General features: G+C 41.5%; 1 protein-coding gene across 1 annotated transcript in view; it reads right to left on the minus strand.

The window, feature by feature from the left end:
• The window catches only part of BBX (BBX high mobility group box domain containing), a 708,257-nt gene that overhangs the window by 65,088 nt on the left and 615,841 nt on the right, over positions 1-27,328 (minus strand). Inside the window, exon 13 of the mRNA XM_053705430.1 lies at positions 12,070-12,159. Within this exon, the coding sequence (XP_053561405.1) occupies positions 12,070-12,159 (90 nt within the window). The remainder of the gene's footprint in view (positions 1-12,069; positions 12,160-27,328) is intronic.

The following is a 27,328-nucleotide window of genomic DNA, read 5'->3' on the forward strand; positions in this document are numbered from 1 at the left end:
TGTGCTTACATTTGTGACTGCGTCGGGTTCCTACTATCCCATAATTTTTTTTATGTTTGATAATGAGTATTTTTGCAAATTTGCGGAACAGCAATGGGGGCAAAATTTGCCCCATCATTTGCTAATTTGTTTATGGGATGGTGGGAGCTCGGCGCAGTCTACAATGTGAACAACCCCTTTAAAGATAATATTCATCTATATATGCGTTATATAGATGATCTTATTTTCATTGTCAAAGGGGATTTTGTTTGATGATTTTATGCGGTACATCAATGATAATGAACTCAGTTTGGGGTTCACGGGTGGCATGCATTTGAATGAAGCCCAGTATTTGGATTTAAAACTGGTCAGTTGTGTTCAAAGTGCCAGTATATTTACTGACACATATAGGAAGCCGACAGCAGGCAACACAATTCTGCATGCCACCTTGTGTCACCCCAAACATTTGATAAAGGCCATTCCTAGAAGTCAATTTTTACGTTTACGCAGAAATGCTACCAAAGATTCATCATTTGAAAAACAGGCAGCTGACCTTAAGTATAGACTTCATGCCAGAGGTTACAATTTGGACACTTTGGAAAAAAGTCTTTCAGAGGTTAGAGAGGAACACTGTGTGAGAGAAAACAAGAGAAACGTTAATAAAGAAAAAAAATGGTTTCTCAGATTAAATAGTCTTTTCCACACAGTACTCTTCTCAATTTAATGAGATCTGTAAAATTCTAAAGAGGAATCTAACTCTCTTGGAGGGTGATGAGATGCTAAATCCTTATTTGAGGTGTATAAAATTTGTTTAAAAAAAAGCACCCACATTGGGAAACTTGTTGGCACCCAGTTTGGTATCTAATCACCCTGATAAGAGGAAGAAGAACTGGCTAGACCGTAAAGGCACTTTCTCATGTTTATCACCCAATTGTGGCACATGTGAGGTTGTCTCTGGTGGTGACAGTTTTAGAAGTTTTACAACTGGTCTAAGCTATAAAATTAATCATTACATGAATTGTTCTTCAACTTTTGTCATTTATTTGTTGGAGTGTAACCTTTGTGGGGTTCAATACGTAGGTCAGACCTCACGTACCCTGAGAAAGCGAGTGGGAGAACACAAAAGAGATATTAAAAATTATGTAAAGACATCTAGTGTTGCAAACCATTTTAATTGGTATCATTTTTCTAATATTCCCAATATTAATGTAAAAGCCATTGATAAAGTGTTCTTGCCACCAAGAGGTGGTAACAAATTCAATATTCTAACTAAGAAAGAATTATTTTGGATCTTTACATTATGTACAAGGGAACCCCAAGGTTTAAATAAGGAATGGGATATCAGTTTATTCACAGATTAGATTAAAGCAGACGGTTAACAATAATAATATATTTACATATGTGTTTGTGTTTAATTCAAAACTGAATTTCCTTTTATGTCATTTAGTGCCCTACAACTCTGTATTATCAGTCTCTCTTTTTGAATAGTGGTATTAATGAAAATCAAGTATAGTAGATCTTTAAGATTTAAATTGTTAATAATATTCCTAGTTGTTGTTTTTTTTCTAGCATGTATATGGAATATTATGGAATGTTTAGGTCCTTTGATACAATGTTTTAACTGCTTTGGCCTCTTTCACACTTGCGTGATTATTTCCAGCCTTGTTTCACATATGTGATTGGTGCAGGTTGGAATTTAACCAGGCCGTGTTCAACAGGCTAACATCCTATGACTAAGTGCCCTGAGGCACGAAACGCGTAAGGACACGCCCCCTTCTTACCTCCTACCTGTGTGTATGTTTGTACTCTGAATTGATATGGATTAAACATCCTATTTTATCTTGCAAATACAACGCAGTGCTGCCTATTTTGTTTCATTGTTTATTCAGGGGACGGCTTGGTCCCCAAACAGTGCCTGCACCTTTCCGTGACCTCAATAGCTCTGTCTCTCCTATTTCGGAACGAATTTGCTGCCCTTCTTACAGCACCGGAAGTCTGCACCCGGCGTCTGCAACACTTACCCGGCTGGTTCGCCTGAAGCTACGCCTTCACTTTCTACATGTCTTAAATCTTGGAATGCTGACATGACTTCTAAGTCCAGATTGCTATCTCTTTCTTTCCAAGGTAATAACATAATTTATGCTTACCTGATAAATTTATTTCTCTTGTAGTGTATCCAGTCCACGGATCATCCATTACTTGTGGGATATTCTCCTTCCCAACAGGAAGTTGCAAGAGGATCACCCACAGCAGAGCTGCTATATAGCTCCTCCCCTCACTGCCATATCCAGTCATTCGACCGAAACAAGCCGAGAAAGGAGAAACCATAGGGTGCAGTGGTGACTGTAGTTTAATTAAAATTTAGACCTGCCTGAAAAGGACAGGGCGGGCCGTGGACTGGATACACTACAAGAGAAATAAATTTATCAGGTAAGCATAAATTATGTTTTCTCTTGTTAAGTGTATCCAGTCCACGGATCATCCATTACTTGTGGGATACCAATACCAAAGCTAAAGTACATGGATGATGGGAGGGACAAGGCAGGAATTTAAAAGTAAGGAACCACTGCCTGTAGAACCTTTCTCCCAAAAACAGCCTCCGAAGAAGCAAAAGTATCAAATTTGTAAAATTTGGAAAAAGTATGAAGGGAAGACCAAGTTGCAGCCTTGCAAATCTGTTCAACAGAGGCCTCAGTTTTAAAGGCCCAGGTGGAAGCCACGGCTCTAGTAGAATGAGCTGTAATCCTTTCAGGAGGCTGCTGTCCAGCAGTCTCATAGGCTAAACGGATTATACTCTGAAGCCAAAAAGAAAGAGGTTGCAGAGGCCTTCTGACCTCTCCTCTGTCCAGAGTAAACAACAAACAGGTTAGATGTTTGGCGAAAATCTTTAGTAGCCTGTAAGTAAAACTTCAAGGCACGGACTACGTCTAGATTATGCAAAAGACGTTCCTTCTTTGAAGGATTAGGACATAATGATGGAACAACAATCTCTTGATTGATATTCTTGTTAGAAACCAACTTAGGTAAAAACCCAGGTTTTGTACGCAGAACAACTTTATCTGAATGAAAGATCAGATAAGGAGAATCACAATGTAAGGCAGATAACTCCGAGACTCCTCGAGCCGAGGAAATAGCCATCAGAAAAAGAACTTTCCATGAAAGAAGTTTGATATCAATAGAATGAAGGGGTTCAAACGGAACCCCTTGAAGAACTTTAAGAACCAAGTTTAAGCTCCATGGAGAAGCAACAGGTTTAAACACAGGCTTAATTCTAACTAAAGCCTGACAAAATGCCTGAACGTCTGGAACTTCTGCCAGACGCTTGTGTAAAAGAAATCTGTCCCTTTAAAGAACTAGCTGATAATCCTTTGTCCAAACCCTCTTGGAGGAAGGACAATATCCTAGGAATCCTAACCCTACTCCATGAGTAATTCTTGGATTCACACCAATGAAGATATTTACGCCATATCTTGTGGTAAATTTTCCTGGTGACAGGCTTTCGTGCCTGTATTAAGGTATCAATTACTGACTCGGAGAAGCCACGCTTTGATAGGATCAAGCGTTCAATCTCCATGCAGTCAGTCTCAGAGAAAGTAGATTCAGATGATTGAAAGGACCTTGTATTAGAAGGTCTTGTCTCAGAGGCAGAGTCCATGGTGGAAAGGATGACATGTCCACTAGGATGACATGTCCACTAGGTCTGCATACCAGGTCCTGCGTGGCCACGCAGGCGCTATCAATATCACTGATGCTCTTTCCTGTTTGATTTTGGCAATCAGACGAGGGAGCAGAGGAAACGGTGGAAACACATAAGCCAGGTTGAAGAACCAAGGCGCTGCTAGAGCATCTATCAGTGCCGGTTCTGGGTCCCTGGACCTGGATCCGTAACAAGGAAGCTTGGCGTTCTGGCGAGACGCCATGAGATCCAATTCTGGTTTGCCCCAACGGAGAACCAATTGAGCAAACACCTCCGGATGGAGTTCCCATACCCCCGGATGAAAAGTCTGATGACTTAGAAAATCCGCCTCCCAGTTCTCTACACCTGGGATATGGATCGCTGACAGGTGGCAAGAGTGAGTCTCTGCCCAGCGAATTATCTTGGAGACTTCTGACATCGCTAGGGAACTCCTGGTTCCCCCTTGGTTGATGTAAGCCACAGTCGTGATGTTGTCCGACTGAAATCTGATGAACCTCAGTGTTGCTAGCTGAGGCCAAGCCAGAAGAGCATTGAATATTGCTCTTAACTCCAGAATATTCATTGGGAGGAGTTTCTCCTCCTGAGTCCATGAACCCTGAGCCTTCAGGGAGTTCCAGACTGCACCCCAACCTAGAAGGCTGGCATCTGTTGTTACAATTGTCCAATCTGGTCTGCAAAAGGTCATACCCTTGGACAGATGGGCCCGAGATAACCACCAGAGAAGAGAATCTCTGGTTTCCTGATCCAGATTTAGTAGAGGGGACAAATCTGTGTAATCCCCATTCCACTGACTGAGCATGCATAATTGCAGCGGTCTGAGATGCAGGCGCGCGAATGGCACTATGTCCATCGCCGCTACCATTAAGCCGATTACTTCCATGCACTGAGCCACCGTGGGGCGTGGAATGGAGTGAAGAACACGGCAAGCATTTAGAAGTTTTGATAACCTGGACTCTGTCAGGAATATTTTCATTTCTACAGAATTTATTAGAGTCCCTAGGAAGGAAACCCTCGTGAGAGGAGATAGAGAACTCTTTTCTTCGTTCACTTTCCACCCATGCGACCTCAGGAATGCCAGAACTATCTCTGTATGAGATTTGGCAATTTGAAAGCTTGACGCCTGTATCAGGATATCGTCCAGGTAAGGAGCCACCGCTATGCCCAGAACCTTTGTAAAAATTCTTGGGGCTGTAGCCAACCCGAATGGAAGAGCTACACATTGGTAATGCCTGTCTAGAAAGGCAAACCTCAGGAACTGATGATGATTCTTGTGAATCGGAATGTGAAGGTAGGCATCCTTTAAGTCCACTGTGGTCATGTACTGACCCTCTTGGATCATGGGTAAAATGGTTTGAATAGTTTCCATCTTGAATGACGGAACTCTGAGAAATTTGTTTAGGATCTTTAAATCCAAAATTGGTCTGAAGGTTCCCTCTTTTTTGGGAACCACAAACAGATTTGAATAAAACCCCTGTCCTTGTTCCGTCCGCGGAAATGGATGGATCACTCCCATTACAAGGAGATCTTGTACGCAGCTTAGGAATGCCTCTTCCTTTATCTGGTTTGCAGATAATCTTGAAAGGTGAAATCTCCCTTGTGGATTTAAGCCAAAGCGCCCTACGCGCCTAGATGGCGAATCCGGAATTCTTAGCCGTTAGTTTAGTCAAATGAACAATGGCATCAGAAACAAATGAGTTAGCTAGCTTAAGAGTTCTAAGCTTGTCAACAATTTCAGTCAATGGAGCTGTATGGATGGCCTCTTCCAGGGCCTCAAACCAGAATGCCGCCGCAGCAGTGACAGGCGCAATGCATGCAAGGGGCTGTAAAATAAAACCTTGTTGAATAAACATTTTCTTAAGGTAACCCTCTAATTTTTTATCCATTGGATCTGAAAAAGCACAACTGTCCTCATCCGGGATAGTGGCACGCTTTGCTAAAGTAGAAACGGCTCCCTCCACCTTAGGGACAGTCTGCCATAAGTCCTGTGTAGTGGCATCTATTGGAAACATTTTTCTAAATATAGGAGGTGGGGAAAAGGGCACACCGGGCATATCCCACTCCTTACTAATAATTTCTGTAAGCCTTTTAGGTATTGGAAAAACATCAGTACTCACCGGCACTGCATAGTATTTATCCAGCCTACACAATTTCTCTGGCACTGCAATTGTGTCACAGTCATTCAGAGCAGCTAATACCTCCCCAAGCAATACACGGAGGTTCTCAAGCTTAAATTTAAAATTAGAAATCTCTGAATCAGGTCTCCCCGATTCAGAGACGTCACCCACAGACTGAAGCTCTCCGTCCTCAGGTTCTGCATATTGTGATGCAGTATCAGACATGGCTCTTACAGCATCTACGCGCTCTGTATCTCGTCTAACCCCAGAGCTATCGCGCTTGCCTCTCAATTCAGGCAATCTGGATACCACCTCTGACAGGGTATTATTCATGATTGCAGCCATGTCCTGCAAAGTAATCGCTATGGGCGTCCCTGATGTACTTGGCGCCATATTAGCGTGCGTCCCTTGAGCGGGAGGCGAAGGGTCCGACACGTGTGGAGAGTTAGTCGGCATAACTTCCCCCTCGACAGACCCCTCTGGTAACAATTCTTTTATAGATAAAGACTGATCTTTACTGTTTAAGGTGAAATCAATACATTTAGTACACATTCTCCTATGGGGCTCCACCATGGCTTTTAAACATAATGAACAAGTATCCTCTGTTTCAGACATGTTTGTACAGACTAGCAATGAGACTAGCAAGCTTGGAAAACACTTTAAAGCAAGTTAACAAGCAATATAAAAAACGTTACTGTGCCTTTAAGAGAAACAAATTTTGACAAAATTTGAAATAACAGTGAAAAAAGGCAGTTACACTAACAAAATGTTTACAGTGTATGTAACAAGTCAGCAGAGCATTGCACCCACTTGCAAATGGATGATTAACCCCTTAATAACAAAAACAGAATAATAAATGACAAAAACGTTTTTTAAACACAGTCACAACTGCCACAGTCTACTGTGATTGTTACCCTCCTCAAACACGACTTTGAAGCCTTTTGAGCCCTTCAGAGATGTCCTGTATCATGCAGAGGGAAGCTGAATGTCTCTGTCAGTATTTTTATCTGCACAGAAAAGCACTAAAATAGGCCCTTCCCACTCATATTGCAACAGTGTAAAGCCTGTTTCTAGGCAAAAATCAAACCAGCCATGTGGAAAAAAAAAAACTAGGCCCCAATAAGTTTTGTCACCAAACATATAAAAACGATTAACATGCCAGCAAACGTTTTATATTGCACTTTTATAAGAGTATTTATCTCTGTTAATAAGCCTGATACCAGTCGCTATCACTGCATTTAAGGCTTAACTTACATTAATCCGGTATCAGCAGCATTTTTCTAGCAAATTCCATCCCTAGAAATATATTAACTGCACATACCTTATTGCAGGAAAACCTGCACGCCATTCCCCCTCTGAAGTTACCTCACTCCTCAGAATATGTTAGAACGGCAGTAGATCTTAGTTACTTCTGCTAAGATCATAGAAATCACAGGCAGATTCTTCTTCTAATGCTGCCTGAGATGAAACAGTACACTCCGGTACCATTTAAAAATAAACTTTTGATTGAAGTTAAAAAACTAACTATAATACACCACTCTCCTCTTACTACGTCCATCTTTGTTGAGAGTTGCAAGAGAATGACTGGATATGGCAGTGAGGGGAGGAGCTATATAGCAGCTCTGCTGTGGGTGATCCTCTTGCAACTTCCTGTTGGGAAGGAGAATATCCCACAAGTAATGGATGATCCGTGGACTGGATACACTTAACAAGAGAAAAGTTATTTGGTTCTCAGTTGGATTCAATAATTTCAACTGTCACTGGGGGGAAGGGAGTTTTTTTGCCTCGGGATAAAAGACCTAAGGGTAAATCTAAAGCTTCTAACCGTTTTCGTTCCTTTCGACAAAATAGGGAACAAATCTAATCCTTCCCCCAAGGAATCTGTTTCCAATTGGAAGCCTTCCTCAAATTGGAATAAGTCCAAGCCATTTAAGAGATCAAAGCCAGCCCCCAAGTCCGCATGAAGGTGTGACCCTCATTCCAGCTCAGCTGGTGGGGGGCAGATTAAGATTTTTCAAAGATGTTTGAATCCATTGATTTTGGACCGAATTGATCCAGAGTATTGTCTCTCAGGGGTACATAATAGGATTCAGAGTAAGACCGCCTGTGAAGATATTTTCTCTCACGCATTCCAGCAAACCCAGTAAAGGCTCAGGCTTTCCTGAAGTGTGTTTCAGACCTGGAGTTATCAGGGGTAATAATGCCAGTTCCGTTTCAGGAACAGGGTCTGGGGTTTTATTCAAATCTATTCATTGTCCCAAAGAAAGAAAATTCATTCAGACCAGTTTTGGATCTAAAGATTTTGAATCGATATGTAAGAGTACCAACTTTTAAAATAGTGACTATAAGGACTATTCTGCCTTTTGTTCAGCAAGAGCATTATATGTCCACAATAGACTTACAGGTTGCATTTCTTCATATTCCGATTCATCCAGATCATTATCAGTTCCTGAGATTCTCTTTTCTAGACAAGCATTACCAATTTGTTGCTCTTCCTTTTGGCCTAGCGACAGCTACAAGAATCTTTTCAAAGGTTCTTGGTGACCTACTCTTTGTAATCAGAGAGCGGGGTATTGCAGTGTTTCCTTATTTGGACAATATCTTGGTACTTGCTTAGTCTTTACGTTCTGCAGAATCTCACACAAATCAACTAGTGTTGTTTCTTCAAAGACATGATTGAAGGATCAATTTACCAAAAAGTTTTTAGATTCCTCAGACAAGGGTCACCTTTTTAGGTTTCCAGATAGATTCAGTGTCCATGACTCTGTCCCTGAAAGACAAGAGACGATTAAAATTGGTTCAGCTTGTCAGAACCTTCAGTCTCGATCATTCCCTTCAGTGGCTATGTGCATGGAAGTTTTAGGTCTCATGACTGCAGCATCGTACACGATCCCCTTTGCTCGTTTTCATATGAGACCTCTCCAGCTTTGTATGCTGAACCAATGGTGCAGGGATTATACAAGGATATCACAATTAATATCCTTAAATCCCAATGTTCGACTCTCTCTGACTTGGTGGTTAGATCATCGTATGATTCTAGGGGCTTCTTTCGTTTGGCCAACCTGGATTGTAATCACAACAGATGCAAGTCTTTCCGGTTGGGGGCTGTTAGGGGATCTCTGACAGCACAAGGAGTTTGGAAATCTCAAGAGGCGAGATTACCAATAAATATTTTGGAACTCCGTGTGATTCTCAGGGCTCTTCAGTTTTGGCCTCTGTTGAAGAGAGAACCGTTCATTTGTTTTCAGTCAGACAATATCACAACTGTGGCTTATGTCAATCATCAGGGTGGGACTCACAGTCCTCAAGCTATGAAAGAAGTATCTCTGATACTTGTTTGGGCGGAATCCAGCTCCTGTCTAATTTCTGCGGTTTATATCCCAGGTATAGACAATTGGGAAGCGGATTACCTCAGTCGTCAGACTTTACATCCAGGGGAGTGGTCGCTCCACCCAGAGGTGTTTTCTCAAGTTGTTCAGATGTGGGGTCTTCCAGAAATAGATTTGATGGCATCTCATCTAAACAAGAAACTTCCCAGGTACCTGTCCAGGTCCAGGGATCCACAGGCGGAAGCAGTGGATGCGTTGACACTTCCTTGGTGTTATCATCCTGCTTATATTTTCCCGCCTCTAGTTCTTCTGCCAAGAGTGATCTCCAAAATCATCATGGAGCAATCGTTTGTGCTGCTAGTGGCTCCAGCATGGCCTCACAGGTTTTGGTATGCGGATCTTGTCCGGATGTCCAGTTGCCAACCTTGGCCACTTCCATTAAGGCCAGACCTTCTATCTCAAGGTCCGTTTTTCCATCAGGATCTCAAATCATTAAATTTGAAGGTATGGAAACTGAACGCTTAGTTTTTAGTCATAGAGGTTTTTCTGACTCTGTGATTAAAACTATGTTACAAGCTCGTAAATAAGTTTCTAAAAAGATTTATTATCGAGTTTGGAAGACTTACATTTCATGGTGTTCTTCTCAAATTTTCTTGCCATTCTTTTAGAATTCCTAGAATTTTACAGTTTCTTCAGGATGGTTTGGATAAAGGTTTGTCTGCAAGTTCCTTGAAAGGACAAATCTAGTCTCTTTCTGTTTTATTCCACAGAAAAATTGCTAAGCTTCCTGATATTCATTGTTTTGTACAGGCTTTGGTTCGTATCAAGCCTGTCATTAAATCAATCTCTCCTCCTTGGAGTCTTAATTTGATGTTGAAGGCTTTACAGGCTCCTCCATTTGAGCCTATGCATTCTTTGGACATTAAACACCTTTCTTGGAAAGTGTTGTTCCTTTTGGCCATATCTTCTGCTAGAAGAGTTTCTGAATTATCTGCTCTCTCTTGTGAATCTCCTTTTCTGATTTTTCATCAGGATAAGGCAGTTTTGCGGACTTAATTTAAATTTTTACCTAAGGTTGTGAATTCTAACAACATTAATAGAGAAATGGTTGTCCCTTCTTTGTGTCCTAATCCTAAGAATTATTTGGAGAGATGTTTACATTCTTTGGATGTGGTGAGAGCTCTGAAATATTATGTTGAAGCTACTAAAGTTTTCAGGAAGACTTCCAGTCTATTTGTTAGCTTTTCTGGTTCCAGGAAAGGTCAGAAGGTTTCTGCCGTTTCCTTGGCTTCGTGGTTAAAGCTTTTGATTCATCAAGCTTATTTGGAGTCGGGTCAAGCCCTGTCTCAGAGAATTACAGCTCATTCTACTAGATCAGTCTCCACTTCCTGGGCTTTTAAGAATGAAGCTTCAGTTGATCAGATTAGCAAAGCTGCAACTTGCTCTTCTTTGCATACATTTACTAAATTCTATCATTTTGATATATTTGCTTCTTCGGAAGCAGTTTTTGGTAGAAAAGTTCTTCAGGCAGCTGTTTCAGTTTGATTCTTCTGCTTCTAATTTAAGTTTTTTCTTTTCAATTATGAGACTAAACTTATGTTTTGGGTTGTGGATTAACTTTTTTCAGCTGAAAATGGCTGTTTTTATTTTTATCCCTCCCTCTCTAGTGACTCTTGCGTGGAGTTCCACTTCTTGGGTATTGTTATCCCATACGTCACTAGCTCATGGACTCTTGCCAATTACATGAAAGAAAACATAATTTATGTAAGAACTTACCTGATAAATTCATTTCTTTCATATTGGCAAGAGTCCATGAGGCCCACCCTTTTTATGGTGGTTATGATTTTTTTGTATAAAGCACAATTATTTCCAAATTCCTTTGTTGATGCTTTTTACTCCTTTCTTATCACCCCACTACTTTGCTATTCTGAATTGTGGGTGTGGTGAGGGGTGTATTTATAGGCATTTTGAGGTTTGGGAAACTTTGCCTCTCCTGGTAGGATTGTATATCCCATACGTCACTAGCTCATGGACTCTTGCCAATATGAAAGAAATGAATTTATCAGGTAAGTTCTTACATAAATTATGTTTTCTGTCAGTTAAATAAGTGTAGTGTGAATTTTGAGCAAACTTCACCTAAATACAGCTGGTGAGATAAATCAGTAAGACCTTCTAGTGTTAAATGCTTAGAACATATCATGAGAATTGTGAGAGAGATTCAATCACTCCCTGGGAGCTCCCTGGCTAATCCTAGGGAACTCCACTGTCCCTCCCACTTTCTGAAACCTTTTTTTTATTTTTATTTTACATAAAACAAATAAAATGTGCAATGTAATTTGTAAAAGAGGAGGATTAATTTAGATAATCACATCTGAGCAGAGTGCTTTATGGAATACATCGCTCCTCTCTAGAAACCCCAGTTTCTTTTTTTTGTGATAATTCAGAGTTTAGTCCCTGTGAAGTCTGCACAATAAATTTCTATGGAGAATTTTTAATCATCAGGACCTCGTTATTCTTTGTTGAAAATTATAGCTAGGTCGGCTCAGGAACAACAATGTACTACTAAAAGCTAGTGATTGGTGGCTACACACATATGCCTCTTGTCATTGGCTGACCAGACCAGATGTGTTCAGTTATGCCCTAGTAGCCCGTCCTAGTAGTCCATTGCTGCTCTGGAGCTGATTTTAAAGGGGTTAAGCACATTGTTATAAGCAAGCAATAATAAAATTATTTAACATATTAGAGCATTTTATTTTCCACTTTTATATCCAATTAATTAATTTTAAATAAATGCATTTTAACAATCAATGTAATAATTTATTCTTGTAAAATCGCCAAATAGATGGTGGCTCATGCATTTTAATCTTAAGTTAATTGTACATATTCACTGCTCATGATACACTTAAGACATACAAAAAATAATACAAATTAGCATAAGAAAGACAAATACCTTTATCCAGAGTACTGTGTTTCTCCTTTTTGTGCTTATATTTGCTTACTATCTTGTGGAATATGTTCTTTTTTGGAGTCTGGAATGCACCTATAATAATATGAATATGTACATGTTAATTCTATTGGAGGGCAAATAGTAATAAACATTAGAGAAAACAGTTTGTGATTAATTTAACAATGAAATATTCAAATTAACACGAATGTATACAAATATATAGTTTTTATTGTGAAAATATGAACAATTAAATTACAGGTTATGTGAATGTATTCTCTGATTTTGTCTCTAAAAGTGAATTGGGTTCTACCTTCTGCAATCTCTGCTTCATATTGATATGACTGATATATTATTCTACAGCAAAACAATAGAAATTGTTTAAGTTTAAATATGCCTTTTTATTAAACTTTATTTGTCTTGCTTATAACTACTAAGGGCTAGATTACAAGTGGAGCGCTAATGTATTTGGTGCGACCGAAAATGTGCAAATTCGCCAGTTTGCGGGCACGCGATAATTAATCAGCCATTACAAGTGGCTGGTTATTGCTACTTCAAGCTCATGGTAGCAATTAGCCTCTGGTTAATTTTGAAAATGTGCCCCAAACTTAACTGTGAGGTTTTAAAATAATAATAAAGGGGTGTTAGGAACAAAAAAACATAATTTATGTAAGAACTTACCTGATAAATTCATTTCTTTCATATTAACAAGAGTCCATGAGCTAGTGACGTATGGGATATACATTCCTACCAGGAGGGGCAAAGTTTCCCAAACCTTAAAATGCCTATAAATACACCCCTCACCACACCCACAAATCAGTTTAACGAATAGCCAAGAAGTGGGGTGATAAGAAAAAAAGTGCGAAGCATATAAAATAAGGAATTGGAATAATTGTGCTTTATACAAAAAAATCATAACCACCACAAAAAAGGGTGGGCCTCATGGACTCTTGTTAATATGAAAGAAATGAATTTATCAGGTAAGTTCTTACATAAATTATGTTTTCTTTCATGTAATTAACAAGAGTCCATGAGCTAGTGACGTATGGGATAATGACTACCCAAGATGTGGATCTTTCCACACAAGAGTCACTAGAGAGGGAGGGATAAAATAAAGACAGCCAATTCCTACTGAAAATAATCCACACCCAAAATAAAGTTTAACAAAAAACATAAGCAGAAGATTCAAACTGAAACCGCTGCCTGAAGAACTTTTCTACCAAAAACTGCTTCAGAAGAAGAAAATACATCAAAATGGTAGAATTTAGTAAAAGTATGCAAAGAGGACCAAGTTGCTGCTTTGCAGATCTGGTCAACCGAAGCTTCATTCCTAAACGCCCAGGAAGTAGAAACTGACCTAGTAGAATGAGCTGTAATTCTTTGAGGCGGAATTTTACCCGACTCAACATAGGCAAGATGAATTAAAGATTTCAACCAAGATGCCAAAGAAATGGCAGAAGCTTTCTGGCCTTTCCTAGAACCGGAAAAGATAACAAATAGACTAGAAGTCTTACGGAAAGATTTCGTAGCTTCAACATAATATTTCAAAGCTCTAACAACATCCAAAGAATGCAATGATTTCTCCTTAGAATTCTTAGGATTAGGACATAATGAAGGAACCACAATTTCTCTACTAATGTTGTTGGAATTCACAACTTTAGGTAAAAATTCAAAAGAAGTTCGCAACACCGCCTTATCCTGATGAAAAATCAGAAAAGGAGACTCACACGAAAGAGCAGATAATTCAGAAACTCTTCTAGCAGAAGAGATGGCCAAAAGGAACAAAACTTTCCAAGAAAGTAATTTAATGTCCAATGAATGCATAGGTTCAAACGGAGGAGCTTGAAGAGCTCCCAAAACCAAATTCAAACTCCATGGAGGAGAAATTGACTTAATGACAGGTTTTATACGAACCAAAGCTTGTACAAAACAATGAATATCAGGAAGAATAGCAATCTTTCTGTGAAAAAGAACAGAAAGAGCGGAGATTTGTCCTTTCAAAGAACTCGCGGACAAACCCTTATCTAAACCATCCTGAAGAAACTGTAAAATTCTCGGTATTCTAAAAGAATGCCAAGAAAAATGATGAGAAAGACACCAAGAAATATAAGTCTTCCAGACTCTATAATATATCTCTCGAGATACAGATTTACGAGCCTGTAACATAGTATTAATCACGGAGTCAGAGAAACCTCTATGACCAAGAATCAAGCGTTCAATCTCCATACCTTTAAATTTAAGGATTTCAGATCCGGATGGAAAAAAGGACCTTGAGACAGAAGGTCTGGTCTTAACGGAAGAGTCCATGGTTGGCAAGATGCCATCCGGACAAGATCCGCATACCAAAACCTGTGAGGCCATGCCGGAGCTATTAGCAGAACAAACGAGCATTCCCTCAGAATCTTGGAGATTACTCTTGGAAGAAGAACTAGAGGCGGAAAGATATAGGCAGGATGATACTTCCAAGGAAGTGATAATGCATCCACTGCCTCCGCCTGAGGATCCCGGGATCTGGACAGATACCTGGGAAGTTTCTTGTTTAGATGAGAGGCCATCAGATCTATCTCTGGGAGCCCCCACATTTGAACAATCTGAAGAAATACCTCTGGGTGAAGAGACCATTCGCCCGGATGCAACGTTTGGCGACTGAGATAATCCGCTTCCCAATTGTCTACACCTGGGATATGAACCGCAGAGATTAGACAGGAGCTGGATTCCGCCCAAACCAAAATTCGATATACTTCTTTCATAGCCAGAGGACTGTGAGTCCCTCCTTGATGATTGATGTATGCCACAGTTGTGACATTGTCTGTCTGAAAACAAATGAACGATTCTCTCTTCAGAAGAGGCCAAAACTGAAGAGCTCTGAAAACTGCACGGAGTTCCAAGATATTGATCGGTAATCTCACCTCCTGAGATTCCCAAACTCCTTGTGCCGTCAGAGATCCCCACACAGCTCCCCAACCTGTGAGACTTGCATCTGTTGAAATTACAGTCCAGGTCGGAAGAACAAAAGAAGCCCCCTGAATTAAACGATGGTGATCTGTCCACCACGTCAGAGAGTGCCGAACAATCGGTTTTAAAGATATTAATTGATATATCTTCGTGTAATCCCTGCACCATTGGTTCAGCATACAGAGCTGAAGAGGTCGCATGTGAAAACGAGCAAAGGGGATCGCGTCCGATGCAGCAGTCATAAGACCTAGAATTTCCATGCATAAGGCTACCGAAGGGAATGATTGAGACTGAAGGTTTCGACAGGCTGTAATCAATTTTAGACGTCTCTTGTCTGTTAAAGACAAAGTCATGGACACTGAATCTATCTGGAAACCCAGAAAGGTTACCCTTGTTTGAGGAATCAAAGAACTTTTTGGTAAATTGATCCTCCAACCATGATCTTGAAGAATAATAATATCATGAGAATCACGATTTGTTACTTGTTGCGCTAGAGTTTCCAACCAAAAAGTTGAAGCTGCAGCAACATCAGCCAATGATATAGCAGGTCTAAGAAGATTACCTGAACATAGATAAGCTTTTCTTAGAAAAGATTCAATTTTTCTATCTAAAGGATCCTTAAACGAGGTACCATCTGATGTAGGAATGGTAGTACGTTTAGCAAGGGTAGAAATAGCCCCATCAACTTTAGGGATTTTGTCCCAAAATTCTAATCTGTCAGGCGGAACAGGACATAATTGCTTAAAACGTTTAGAAGGAGTAAATGAATTACCCAATCTATCCCATTCCTTAGCAATCACTGCAGAAATAGCACCAGGAACAGGAAAGACCTCTGGAACAACCGCAGGAGCTTTAAAAACCTTATCCAAACGAATAGAATTAGTATCAAGAGGACTAGAATCCTCTATTTCTAAAGCAATTAGTACTTCTTTAAGTAAAGAGCGAATAAATTCCATCTTAAATAAATATGAAGATTTATCAGCATCAATCTCTGATACAGAATCCTCTGAACCAGAAGAGTCCAAAGAATCAGAATGATGGTGTTCATTTAAAAATTCATCTGTAGAGAGAGAAGATTTAAAAGACTTTTTACGTTTACTAGAAGGAGAAATAACAGACAAAGCCTTCTTTATGGATTCAGAAACAAAATCTCTTATGTTATCAGGAACATTCTGCACCTTAGATGTTGAGGGAACTGCAACAGGCAATGGTACATCACTAAAGGAAATATTATCTGCATTAACAAGTTTGTCATGACATTTAATACAAACAACAGCTGGAGGAATAGCTACCAAAAGTTTACAGCAGATACACTTAGCTTTGGTAGATCCAGCAGGCAGAGGTTTTCCTGTAGTATCTTCTGGCTCAGATGCAACGTGAGACATCTTGCAATATGTAAGAGAAAAAACAACATATAAAGCAAAATAGATCAAATTCCTTATAAGACAGTTTCAGGAATGGGAAAAAAATGCCAAACATCAAGCTTCTAGCAACCAGAAGCAAATGAAAAATGAGACTGAAATAATGTGGAGAAAAAAGCGACGCCCATATTTTTTGGCGCAAAATAAGACGCCCACATTATTTGGCGCCTAAATGCTTTTGGCGCCAAAAATGACGCCACATCCGGAACGCCGACATTTTTGGCGCAAAATAACGTCAAAAAAATGACGCAACTTCCGGCGACACGTATGACGCCGGAAACGGAAATGAATTTTTGCGCCAAAAAAGTCCGCGCCAAGAATGACGCAATAAAATGAAGCATTTTCAGCCCCCGCGAGCCTAACAGCCCACAGGGAAAAAAGTCAAATTTTTGAGGTAAGAAAAATATGATAATTAAAGCATAATCCCAAATATGAAACTGACTGTCTGGAAATAAGGAAAGTTGAACATTCTGAGTCAAGGCAAATAAATGTTTGAATACATATATTTAGAACTTTATAAATAAAGTGCCCAACCATAGCTTAGAGTGTCACAGAAAATAAGACTTACTTACCCCAGGACACTCATCTACATGTTTGTAGAAAGCCAAACCAGTACTGAAACGAGAATCAGTAGAGGAAATGGTAAATATAAGAGTATATCGTCGATCTGAAAAGGGAGGTAAGAGATGAATCTCTACGACCGATAACAGAGAACCTTATGAAATAGACCCCGTAGAAGGAGATCACTGCATTCAATAGGCAATACTCTCCTCACATCCCTCTGACATTCACTGCACGCTGAGAGGAAAACCGGGCTCCAACTTGCTGCGGAGCGCATATCAACGTAGAATCTAGCACAAACTTACTTCACCACCTCCCTTGGAGGCAAAGTTTGTAAAAACTGATTTGTGGGTGTGGTGAGGGGTGTATTTATAGGCATTTTAAGGTTTGGGAAACTTTGCCCCTCCTGGTAGGAATGTATATCCCATACGTCACTAGCTCATGGACTCTTGTTAATTACATGAAAGAAAACAGCACTGAAAAGTGCCTTTATTTCGGTCTAGGTGAACTGTGTGCTCTCAAATTTATATGTATATGCTTATACACATATTAACACATTCAAATATATGTATATATCTTTAAAATTGCTGCACATCGCTGCGTGACTTACCCTCTTCGCTGCGCTAGTCTTCATTGGGGCCTATGGAAGCGTGCTCTTGTGAGCGCAATGCTTCCTTGCAATGCGAACGCGAGGGCGCCTTTGTGTTTCACCTCACTTGTAATACCAGCCCACATTTGCTGCGTACACTGGTATTACTTAGTTGAGCACAAATATCAATTCCGTGGAGGCGATATTTTGCACTTAACTTGTAATCTAGTGCCATTTTCAGTACCAGAACTATCTATTTCTTTGTGGAGTACTTTTTAGTGTTGGCTTACGCATGGAAAAAAAAAAAAAAAAAGATCTGAAATTAAATTTGATGACCATTCACAGAGTTAATTTTCCAGATATATTAGTATATCTATATCCAGTGATCTATTTAATGGGCACCCTACCCGGCTAAAATGTAAACATTTTTTTTTATTAAGAATAGACTAGTCAAAATTAAACTTTCATAATTCAGATAGAGCATGCAATTTTAAGCAACTTTCTAATGTACGCCTATTATCAATTTTTCTTTGTTCTCTTTGTATCTATTTGAAAAGGCACAAATGTAAGCTTAGGAGGCTGCCCACTTTTGGTTCAGAACATAGGTAGCACTTTCTGATTTGTGTCTAAATGTAGCCACCAATCAGCAAGCACTACCCAGGTGCTGAACCAAAAATGATCTGGTTTCTAAGCTTACATTCAAATAAAGATACCAAGAGAACATAAAAAAAAATTATAATAAGAGTAAATTTGGGACCTGAGCTCACCAACCAGACCAGGCAGTTTTAAATCCTAGATGGAGAATGGAATATGTTCCTTTACAACGATAAATATGTATCACATGGTGTTCATATATTTAAACCTCCAATACTATGTCTAAAAAACATAAAATTATACTTACCTGATAATTTTCTATTCTTCAGATGAAGAGTCCACAGCTGCACTCATTACTTTTGGGAAATAAGAACCTGGCCACCAGGAGGAGGCAAAGACACCCCAGCCTAAGGCTTAAATACTCCTCCTACTTCCCTCATCCCCCAGTCATTCTGCCGAGGAACAAGGAACAGTAGAAGAAATATCTGGCTGAAAGTGCCAGAAGAATAAAAAACAAAGACGCCCCACATAAAAAAGGACGGGTGGGGAGCTGTGGACTCTTTCCATCAGAAGAAAAGAAAATTATCAGGTAAGCATAATTTATGTTTTTCTTCCTAAATGGAAAGAGTCCACAGCTGCATTCATTACTTTTGGGAAAACAATACCCAAGCTATAGAGGACACTGAATTCCAAAACGGGAGGGTACATTAGGCGGCCCATTCTGAGGGCACCAGGCCTGAAACCACTACCCAACAAAATACCCCGCTTCGTCCGAAGCCGATAGCCCTGAAGCCTAGCTAGAGACCGCAACATAAGATACAACTGAGTCAACAGTACAGACACCGTCGCCCAACAGTCAGTCCCCCACCACACACCCTTTACTAGCGAAGGGAACCCCTGCCGAAACTCCCAAAGGAATAAGGCAAGGAAGAACCAAATGAAAACCGAAAGGTTACCACAAATTCCATAAAAGGAAAAAACCCCATCAAACCAAGCTCGCAAGACCTAAATGGGTCCTGACAACAAGGGGAGGCAACGCCCAATCTAAATAGAAACCACAAGGTTTAGAACCGGAAGCAGAACAGAGAAAAAGTTGTCCCAACAGCCTGCAAGGTTTGGAACAGCTAGCTAGCACTCGATCAAGGCACAAACAGCTGTAGCTGGTTTAAAGGGCCAACCCTTCCCTTGCCATGCAGCAAGTCAACCAACGCCTAGGAACAACTGAAAACGGAAACAAAACATAATCTGAACTCAGAACCCTGAGGAATTCAGGTAAAATTACATTTAGCAGACCCAGACAAAGGTAAACACCTGAGTCAAGAACACGCAGCCATCCTCAGGATGACACAGAAGAAATACTGGCTAGAAGCAGCTACCAAAATGTAGAGTGCTAAACCTCCACTACACAAGGCACACTCTAGGCAACCGAAACCGCCAGACCTACACAAAATAAAAGGAGAGCCCAGAACCTCAACGAGGACAAATGTGCCACCAAGATCCGAGAAATAACGGATCTCAGGACCTACCTCCAGCCGAGCCAGCCCAAGCATCAGCAGGTCTGAAACCAGGGGACCAGAAAAACTCCAGGCTCAAACAACGAGCGGAAAAAATGGCACAACCATTACAATAGTGCTTGGGTGCCAACCCAAAATACCACATGGAGACCGTCAACAAGGCCGTAGACCTAGAGATCTAGCTAAAGGCCCAACATAGACTCAAGGCGGAGCCAGCAACTCTCCAAATGGAAAGAACAACCCAGAGAGCGTACCTCTCTCCGAAATAGGTTAACCCGTCTGCCCTAACCTCCTGAAGCCAGGAGAAGCCCTAAGATAGGGACCACACTTCCAAAAGAAGAATATGAACCCCTTTGCTTGCAGAGGAGCGAAGCCATCACACTCTTTCAGCAAGCTGACCAAGGGAAACCAAACAAGGAGAAAAGCAAGCCCAGGGGGCATCGGCACCCAGAAAACCTGGTCAACTGAACCAGTTCAACTAGCCCAAACAAGGACACCGCCCAAGTTTACTGGAACTGGGGAACCCCAGACCAGCTCTAGATCCTAATGGTCCGGTACAACCCGCAACGTGATCCACAAAGGAAACGCTGAGAAAAACCAGTCACCGGAAGAACCAGAACAAGGAGAGACCCCCAAATAAACAAGAAACCGGAAACTGAAACCCCCCATCTGATATAAAACCAGACCCCCTGGAGATACCATACAATGTCCAAAGTAAAATGAGCGAGAAAAACTCGCAAGTCCCGACCAGAAGAAGAGACCACCCCTTGCCAGAGTCCAACGCTCCAAGGAGCTAAGGAAGCAAAGACCGAAACAAGTTCACTAGAGCCCTAGGCGCAATAGCCACACTACGACCAAGAACAAGGAGATACCTTGAGGACAAAGTCCCAGCTCCGGGGAAGAAACCCTAAACAAAGCTCAAGGAGACCACACTGCCCATGTCCAAGGAACCAACTCCCGAAGCGAACCAGGTCCCCCAAAGGAACCCAAGGAACGTAAGAAGTCTGAAAGGTCTCAAGAAGAGAACCACAGGAGGAACAAGACCAAGGACAATTCCAGAGCCTCAGAAGGCCAAATCGCTCAAAACAGCGGTAAGGAGGCGCTAAGCCCCCAATCCTCTAGGAACTCTAGGCCCCAAGGAAATCAGAGCCAAGAAAGTGACGCAGTGGAACTCCACTGACTCGGTCACCAGATTGAAGGCTGAATAAGGACACAATCCTCCCAGCCATACGGATCCTCTTAGAGTGTTTAGCTGAACTCGAAGACACGCTATTCTGTAACGAAAGGGACAACACTCAGGGACAGCTACACCAGCAGGGAACTGTATAGGCCCACCCAAGGCCGGTAGACCCAGGATGATCGGGCACAACCGCAAAACAAAATTTATGTTTACCTGATAAATCTCTTTCTTTCTTGACACGGTAAGTCCACGGATCATCTCTAATTACTATTGGTAATATCACTCCTGGCCAGAAGGAGGAGGCAAAGAGCACCACAGCAAAGCTGTTAAATATCACCTCCCTTCCCTCCAACCCCAGTCATTCGACCGAAGGAAAAAAGAGAGAAAGGAAGCAACACAAGGTGCAAAGGTGCCTGAGGTTTACAACACAAAAACCTGTCTAAATAAACAGGCGGGCCATGGACTCACCGCGTCAAGAAATACATAAATTTATCAGGTGAGCATAAATTTTGTTTTCTTTCTAATGACATGGTGAGTCCACGGATCAACTCTAATTATTATTGGGAATAAATTCCCAAGCTAGAAGACACAGATGATAAGGGAGGGAAAAGACAGGGTACCTAAATGTAAGGCACCACTGCTTGAAGAACCTTTCTCCCAAAAGAAGCCTCAGCCGAGGCAAAAATATCAAATTTATATAATTTTTAAAAATTGTGTAGAGAGGACCAAGTTGCAGCTTTGCAAATGTGTTCCACAGAAGCTTCATTTTTGAATGCCCAGGAAAAGGAAACAGCCCTCGTGGAATGAGCCGTGATTCTCTCAGGAGGCTGCTGTCCATCAGTTTCATAGGCCAAACGAATTATACTCTTTAGCCACAAAGAACGAGAAGTAGTCGTAGCTTTCTGACCCTTGCGTTTCCCAGAGAAAACATTGAACAAAGCAGAAGACTAGCGAAAGTCCTTAGTAAATAGTATTTCAACGCACGCACCACATCTAGGTTGTGCAGCAGACGCTCCTTATGAGAAGAAGAGTTAGGACACAAAGAAGGAACAACAATTTCTTGATTAATGTTCCTATCTGAAACCACTTTAGGAAGGAAACCTAACTTAGTATGCAAAACTACCTTATCCGAATGAAAAATAAGGTAAGGGGATTCATACTGCAACGCCAAAAGTTCTGAGACTCTGCGAGCAGAAGAAATTGCAACAAGAAACAAAACTTTCCAAGATAACATCTTAATATCTAAGGAATGCATAGGCTCAAACAGAGCCTGCTGAAGAACTTTAAGAACAAGGTTAAGACTCCAGGGAGGAGTAACCGGTTTGAACACAGGCCTGATTCTGACCAAGGCCTGACAAAAAGATTGCACATCTGGTACATCTGCCAGACGTTATGCAACAAAATAGACAAGGCAGATATTTGACCCTTCAAGGTACTAGCAGATAATCCCTTCTCCAGACCCTCCTGGAGAAAAGACAAAATCCTAGGAATTTGAACTATACTCCAAGAATAACCCCTGGATTCACACCAATACAGATATCTACTCCATATCTTATAGTAAATCTTTCTGGTAACAGGTTTACAAGCCTGAATCATGTTCTAAATGACCGACTCAGAAAAAAACACGCTTAGATAAATTTAAGCGTTCAATCTCCAAGCAGTCAGCTTCAGAGAAACGAGATTTGGGTGAAGGAAGGGCCCTTTAAGTAGAAGGTCCTTCCTCAATGAAAGTCTCCAAGGTGGAAGAGATGACATCTCCACTAGGTCTGCATACCAGATCCTGCGAGGCCACACCGGTGCAATGAGGATCACCGACGCCCTCTCCTGTTTGATTCAAGCAATGACCAGAGGAAGGAGAGCGAACGGAGGAAATAGGTATGCTAGACTGAAATTCCAAGGGACCGCCAGAGCATCTATCAGTACAGCCTGAGGATCCCTCGACCTTGACCCGTACCTCGGGAGCTTGGCATTCTGTCGAGATGCCATGAAATCCAGCTCCAGCTGTCCCCATTTGAGAATCAAGTTGGAAAACACCTCCGGATGGAGTTCCCACTCCCCCGGGTGAAAAGTCTGTCTGCTCAGAAAATCTGCTTCCCAACTGTCCACTCCTGGAATGTGGATAGACAGCAGTTGTGGGTCTCTTGCCACTGAAGTTATGTTGTCCAACTGGTACCTGATAAACCAGGCTGAAGGTAACTGAGGCCAGGCCAGGCCAGAAAAGAATTGAAGATTGCCCTCAGCTCTAGGATGTTTATGGGGAGAGCAGACTCCTCCCGAGTCCATGTCCCCTGAGCCTTTAGTGAAAACCAGACTGCTCCCAATCCCAGCAGGCTGGCATCCGTTATCACAATCACCCAGGTTGGGGTTCCCTGGGAGAGATGATCCAGAGACAACCACCAAGGAAGAGTCTCTTGTCGCCTGATCCAGATGAATTTGCGGAGACATCCGCATAATCCCCGTTCCATTGTCTGAGCATTCCGTTTACCCGGTTCCATCTGCAGAGGTCTGAGATGGAACCGGGCAAACGGAATGATGTCCATGGCAGCTACCATCGGACCAATCACCTCTATACATTGAGCCACAGACGGCCGAGGAGAGGACTGAAGGGCCAGACAAGAGTCGAGGATCTTTGATTTTCTGACCTCTGTCAGAAATATTCTCATTGATAAGGAATCTATTATGGCTCACAGGAACACTACCCTTGTAGCTGGAATAAGGGGGCTTACATTGCAAGGCAGAGATCTCAGAAACTCTAAGTGCAGAGGCAATAGCCAATAAAAAGAGAACCTTCCAAGATAACAATTTAATGTCAACGGAATGCAGAGGCTCAAACGGAACCTGTTACAAAACCAGAAGAACAAGATTTAGGCTCCAAGGAGGAGCCCCAGATCTAAAACCGGTCTGATCCTAATCAGAGCTTTAACAAAGGACTGGGCGTCTGGAAGCTAAGCCAGTCTCTTGTGTAAAAAAACCGACAGGGCCAGAATCTGTCCCCTTCAGGGAACTAGCAGAAAGGCCCTTCTACAGCCCATCCTGGAGAAAAGATAAGATCCTGGCAACCTTAACTCTGTGCCAGAAAAAAAACACGCTCTTTACACCAGAATAAGTAGGTCCTCCACACCTTGTGGTAGATATGCTGAGTAACTGGTTTACAAGCTTGAATAAGAGTATCGATGACACTCTCTGAGAAACCTCTCTTGGCTAAGACTAAGCGTTCAATCTCCGAACAGTCAGAGTCAAAGAATCTAGATTTTGATGAACAAATGGACCTTGTATCAGCAGGTCTCTGCGACAAGGTAACTTCCACGGAGATGAGGACATCCCCACAAGATCCCTAAACTACCTCCTTTGCGGCCACGATGGAGCAATCAGGATTACGGATACACGCTCCTGCTTGATGCGGGCCACCACTCGAGCAAGAAGCGGTAATAGAGGAAAAAGATATACGAGTTTGATTCTCCAGGGCACTGCTAGTGCATCTATTAGATCTGCTTGGGGATCCCTCAAACTCAACCTATACCTGGGTAGCTTGGTATTGAGATGGGACTCCATGAGAGCTATCTCTGGCGCCCCCCACTTGCTGCATATCTCTGCAAACACCTCGGGATGGAGAGACCATTTCCCTGGATGGAAGGATTGCCTGCTGAGAAAATCCGCCTCCCAGTTGTCCACACCCAGAATGTGGATCGCTGACAGCAAACAGCTGTGGGCCTCTGCCCACTCCAGAATCTGAGATACTTCCTTCATCGCCCCTGATGGTTGATGTAAGCCACCGAGGTTATATTGTCAGATTGGAATCTGATAAACTGGGACGAACCCAGAAGTGGCCAAGGCTTCAAGGCCTTGAAGATTGCCTGTAGTTCCAAATTATTGATCGGGAGTGAGGACTCCTCCTGAGTCCACAACCCCTGTACCTTCCTGGCACCACAAACAGCTCCCCATCCAGACAGGCTGGCGTCCATAGTCAAAATCTCCCAGGATGGTCTTAAGAAGCATGTCCCTCGGGACAGACCTGGACAGAGCTAACAAGAGAGCAATTTTCTCGACCGGCTGTCAAATACAATCTATTGAGACGGATCTGAATGATCGCCATTCCACTCCCTCAGCATGCACAGTTGTAAAGGTCTGAGATGGAACCTAGCAAAAGGAATGATGTCCATGCAGAACACCATGAGACCAATCACCTCCATACACTTTCTCAGAAAGGTTTCAATTTTCTTATCCATCAGATCTCTGAACAAAGAGCTATCCTCAAGAGGCATAGTAGTACGTTTAGCAAGGGTAGAGATAGCACCATCCACCTTAGGAATGGAGCCCCACAAATCCAGTTGAGAGTCCGGGACCGGAAGCAACTTTTTAAAAGTAGACAAGGGGGAAAAGGTAGAACCAATTCTTTCCCATTCTTTCTTAATAATGTTCGCCATCTTAACTGGCACAGGAACAGTCAAAGGAACGTTCCTGTCTTCGTAAACTGTCTAATTTAGGTATCATAGGTTCTTCAGGCAGCGCGGCCCCTGGTACCTCTAACGTAGACAGAACCTCCTTTAATAAAAAAACGCAAATGCTCAATTTTAAATCTAAAGGACGGTTCCTCCACAGCAGGAGGCTTAGACGCTAAGGACTCCAATCCAGAAAGTTCACCCACTGAAGCTACAGAGGTTAACTCATCATCGGATAACTGGGACAGAATAGGTAAATCTGATAAATATTTAGATGACTCCGGGTCAGGAGAGCTATGTTTAACCTTTCTCTTGCGTTTGTTAGAGCGAGGTAATGCACTGAGCGGCAAAATCAGCAGGAAGAAGGCCCCCTCCGGATGGAGGATTAGATGTGCTACGGGGAACTGCATGTGTAGTGGATAATGTAGCAAGGGTAGTAATCTCACGGGACGCCGAGGTAAATGGCTCAGAGGGACTAAGAGCCTTAGCAGGCTTGTCTCCCTTCTTAGACTTTAAAATGGTGTTAAGGCATGTGGAACATAATTGGGTGGGCAGGAAAACCAGGGCCTCCTCACAATATAAACAGGTATGATTTAGTACAGAAGGAGTACCTTCTAACATGTCAGAGGCCTCCATAGCTCAAGTTATACCCACAGGAGGACACAAAAAAACGTTTTTTTTATTATAAAAAACTGCACCTTTATACTCCCAATGGCTGGGGCACTCACCACCTACTAGACCCAGACAGTTAACGGAGGAAATGCTCTCCTCAGGTTCAAGTCTCAGTCGGAATGGAGGAACTGAACATAGACCACATCCGGTCACATGGAGTGTAAGACAGTACTCCCCTGTTATTACAAGTACAGCAAGTAATAGGAGCTGTGCAACACTTTCAAAAACGACTGGAGAAAACAAAAAATTGCAACCGCACTACACAAGTAAATAGGGACTGCTAATTTGTACCCACAATCAGTTTCAAAGTGGATACCAGCTGGAGTGCTTATGCATGAATCAATGATTCAAAAGGGATTAGAGTCAGAAATATAGATTTATGGCTCAAAAAAAGGATGCATATGTTTAGCACTTCCTGTCCCCTGTATATGGTATGAAACCAAGAATAGGAAAGAAATGGGGGTGGGACAGCGTGTACCTTGGATTAAAATCTAACTTTTATTTCAACACTTAAAAAAAGGAAATGTCACATACAATTTAAAAACACAAATTCGCATAGAACTTATTGGAATTGGGACTGGACTATAAAAGTGATTAGGCACTTCTGGGAGAGTCCACAATTGAAAAAGTATCGATGTATTGATGCTACAATACCTAATTATGGTGGTCTAAGGATATTACATGTGTATATATTCTCTTGTCTCTCTAGCAAATATGTTGCTGTATCAAACTATACATACAAGTGATGTTACTGTCAATATTTTATCTCTTAAGCGAGATTCAATACTGCACAATTCCCCTGTTAGGGATAAGTACCAAGTAGAGGTGGTATTCGATTATATTGAATTGAATTGACAGGAGAATAAAATTCTATTGTTACTCTGTAAATTTGTGATTAATTGTGGTATGGTATACAGATATACTGATGGTTCTTCTATATATCTTGGGGTTGAGATATCAGGAAATAATAATGACTAAGATAAGCTGCAGGAATATCAGCCTGTAGATATTACTCCCTTATTATTTGCATTGAGTACTGTACATTATCAATTTTACAGTGATGCTGACTTGACAACTGTTATTGTCTTACTTCAAAATGTGAAACAATATATGTCTTCATTGTAAGAGAGCTTTATTAAATATCTTCTGTCATTGATCCCAACAATTCAAAGCGATTGTTGAGAGTTGTGTACACTTGATGCTTATGTAGGTGTTTTTTTACTCTAAATGCTTAAAATAATAATGAGAGCGGTCTGATTGGCGACCAACCGATGCAAGGGTGGAGCTAAGCTAATAAATCACCAAATACTTTTGCGCGCGTCACCCTTTGAAAAAGCCGG

Source organism: Bombina bombina, chromosome 3, assembly GCF_027579735.1.
Source record: "Bombina bombina isolate aBomBom1 chromosome 3, aBomBom1.pri, whole genome shotgun sequence".
Classification (NCBI taxonomy): Eukaryota; Metazoa; Chordata; class Amphibia; order Anura; family Bombinatoridae; genus Bombina; species Bombina bombina.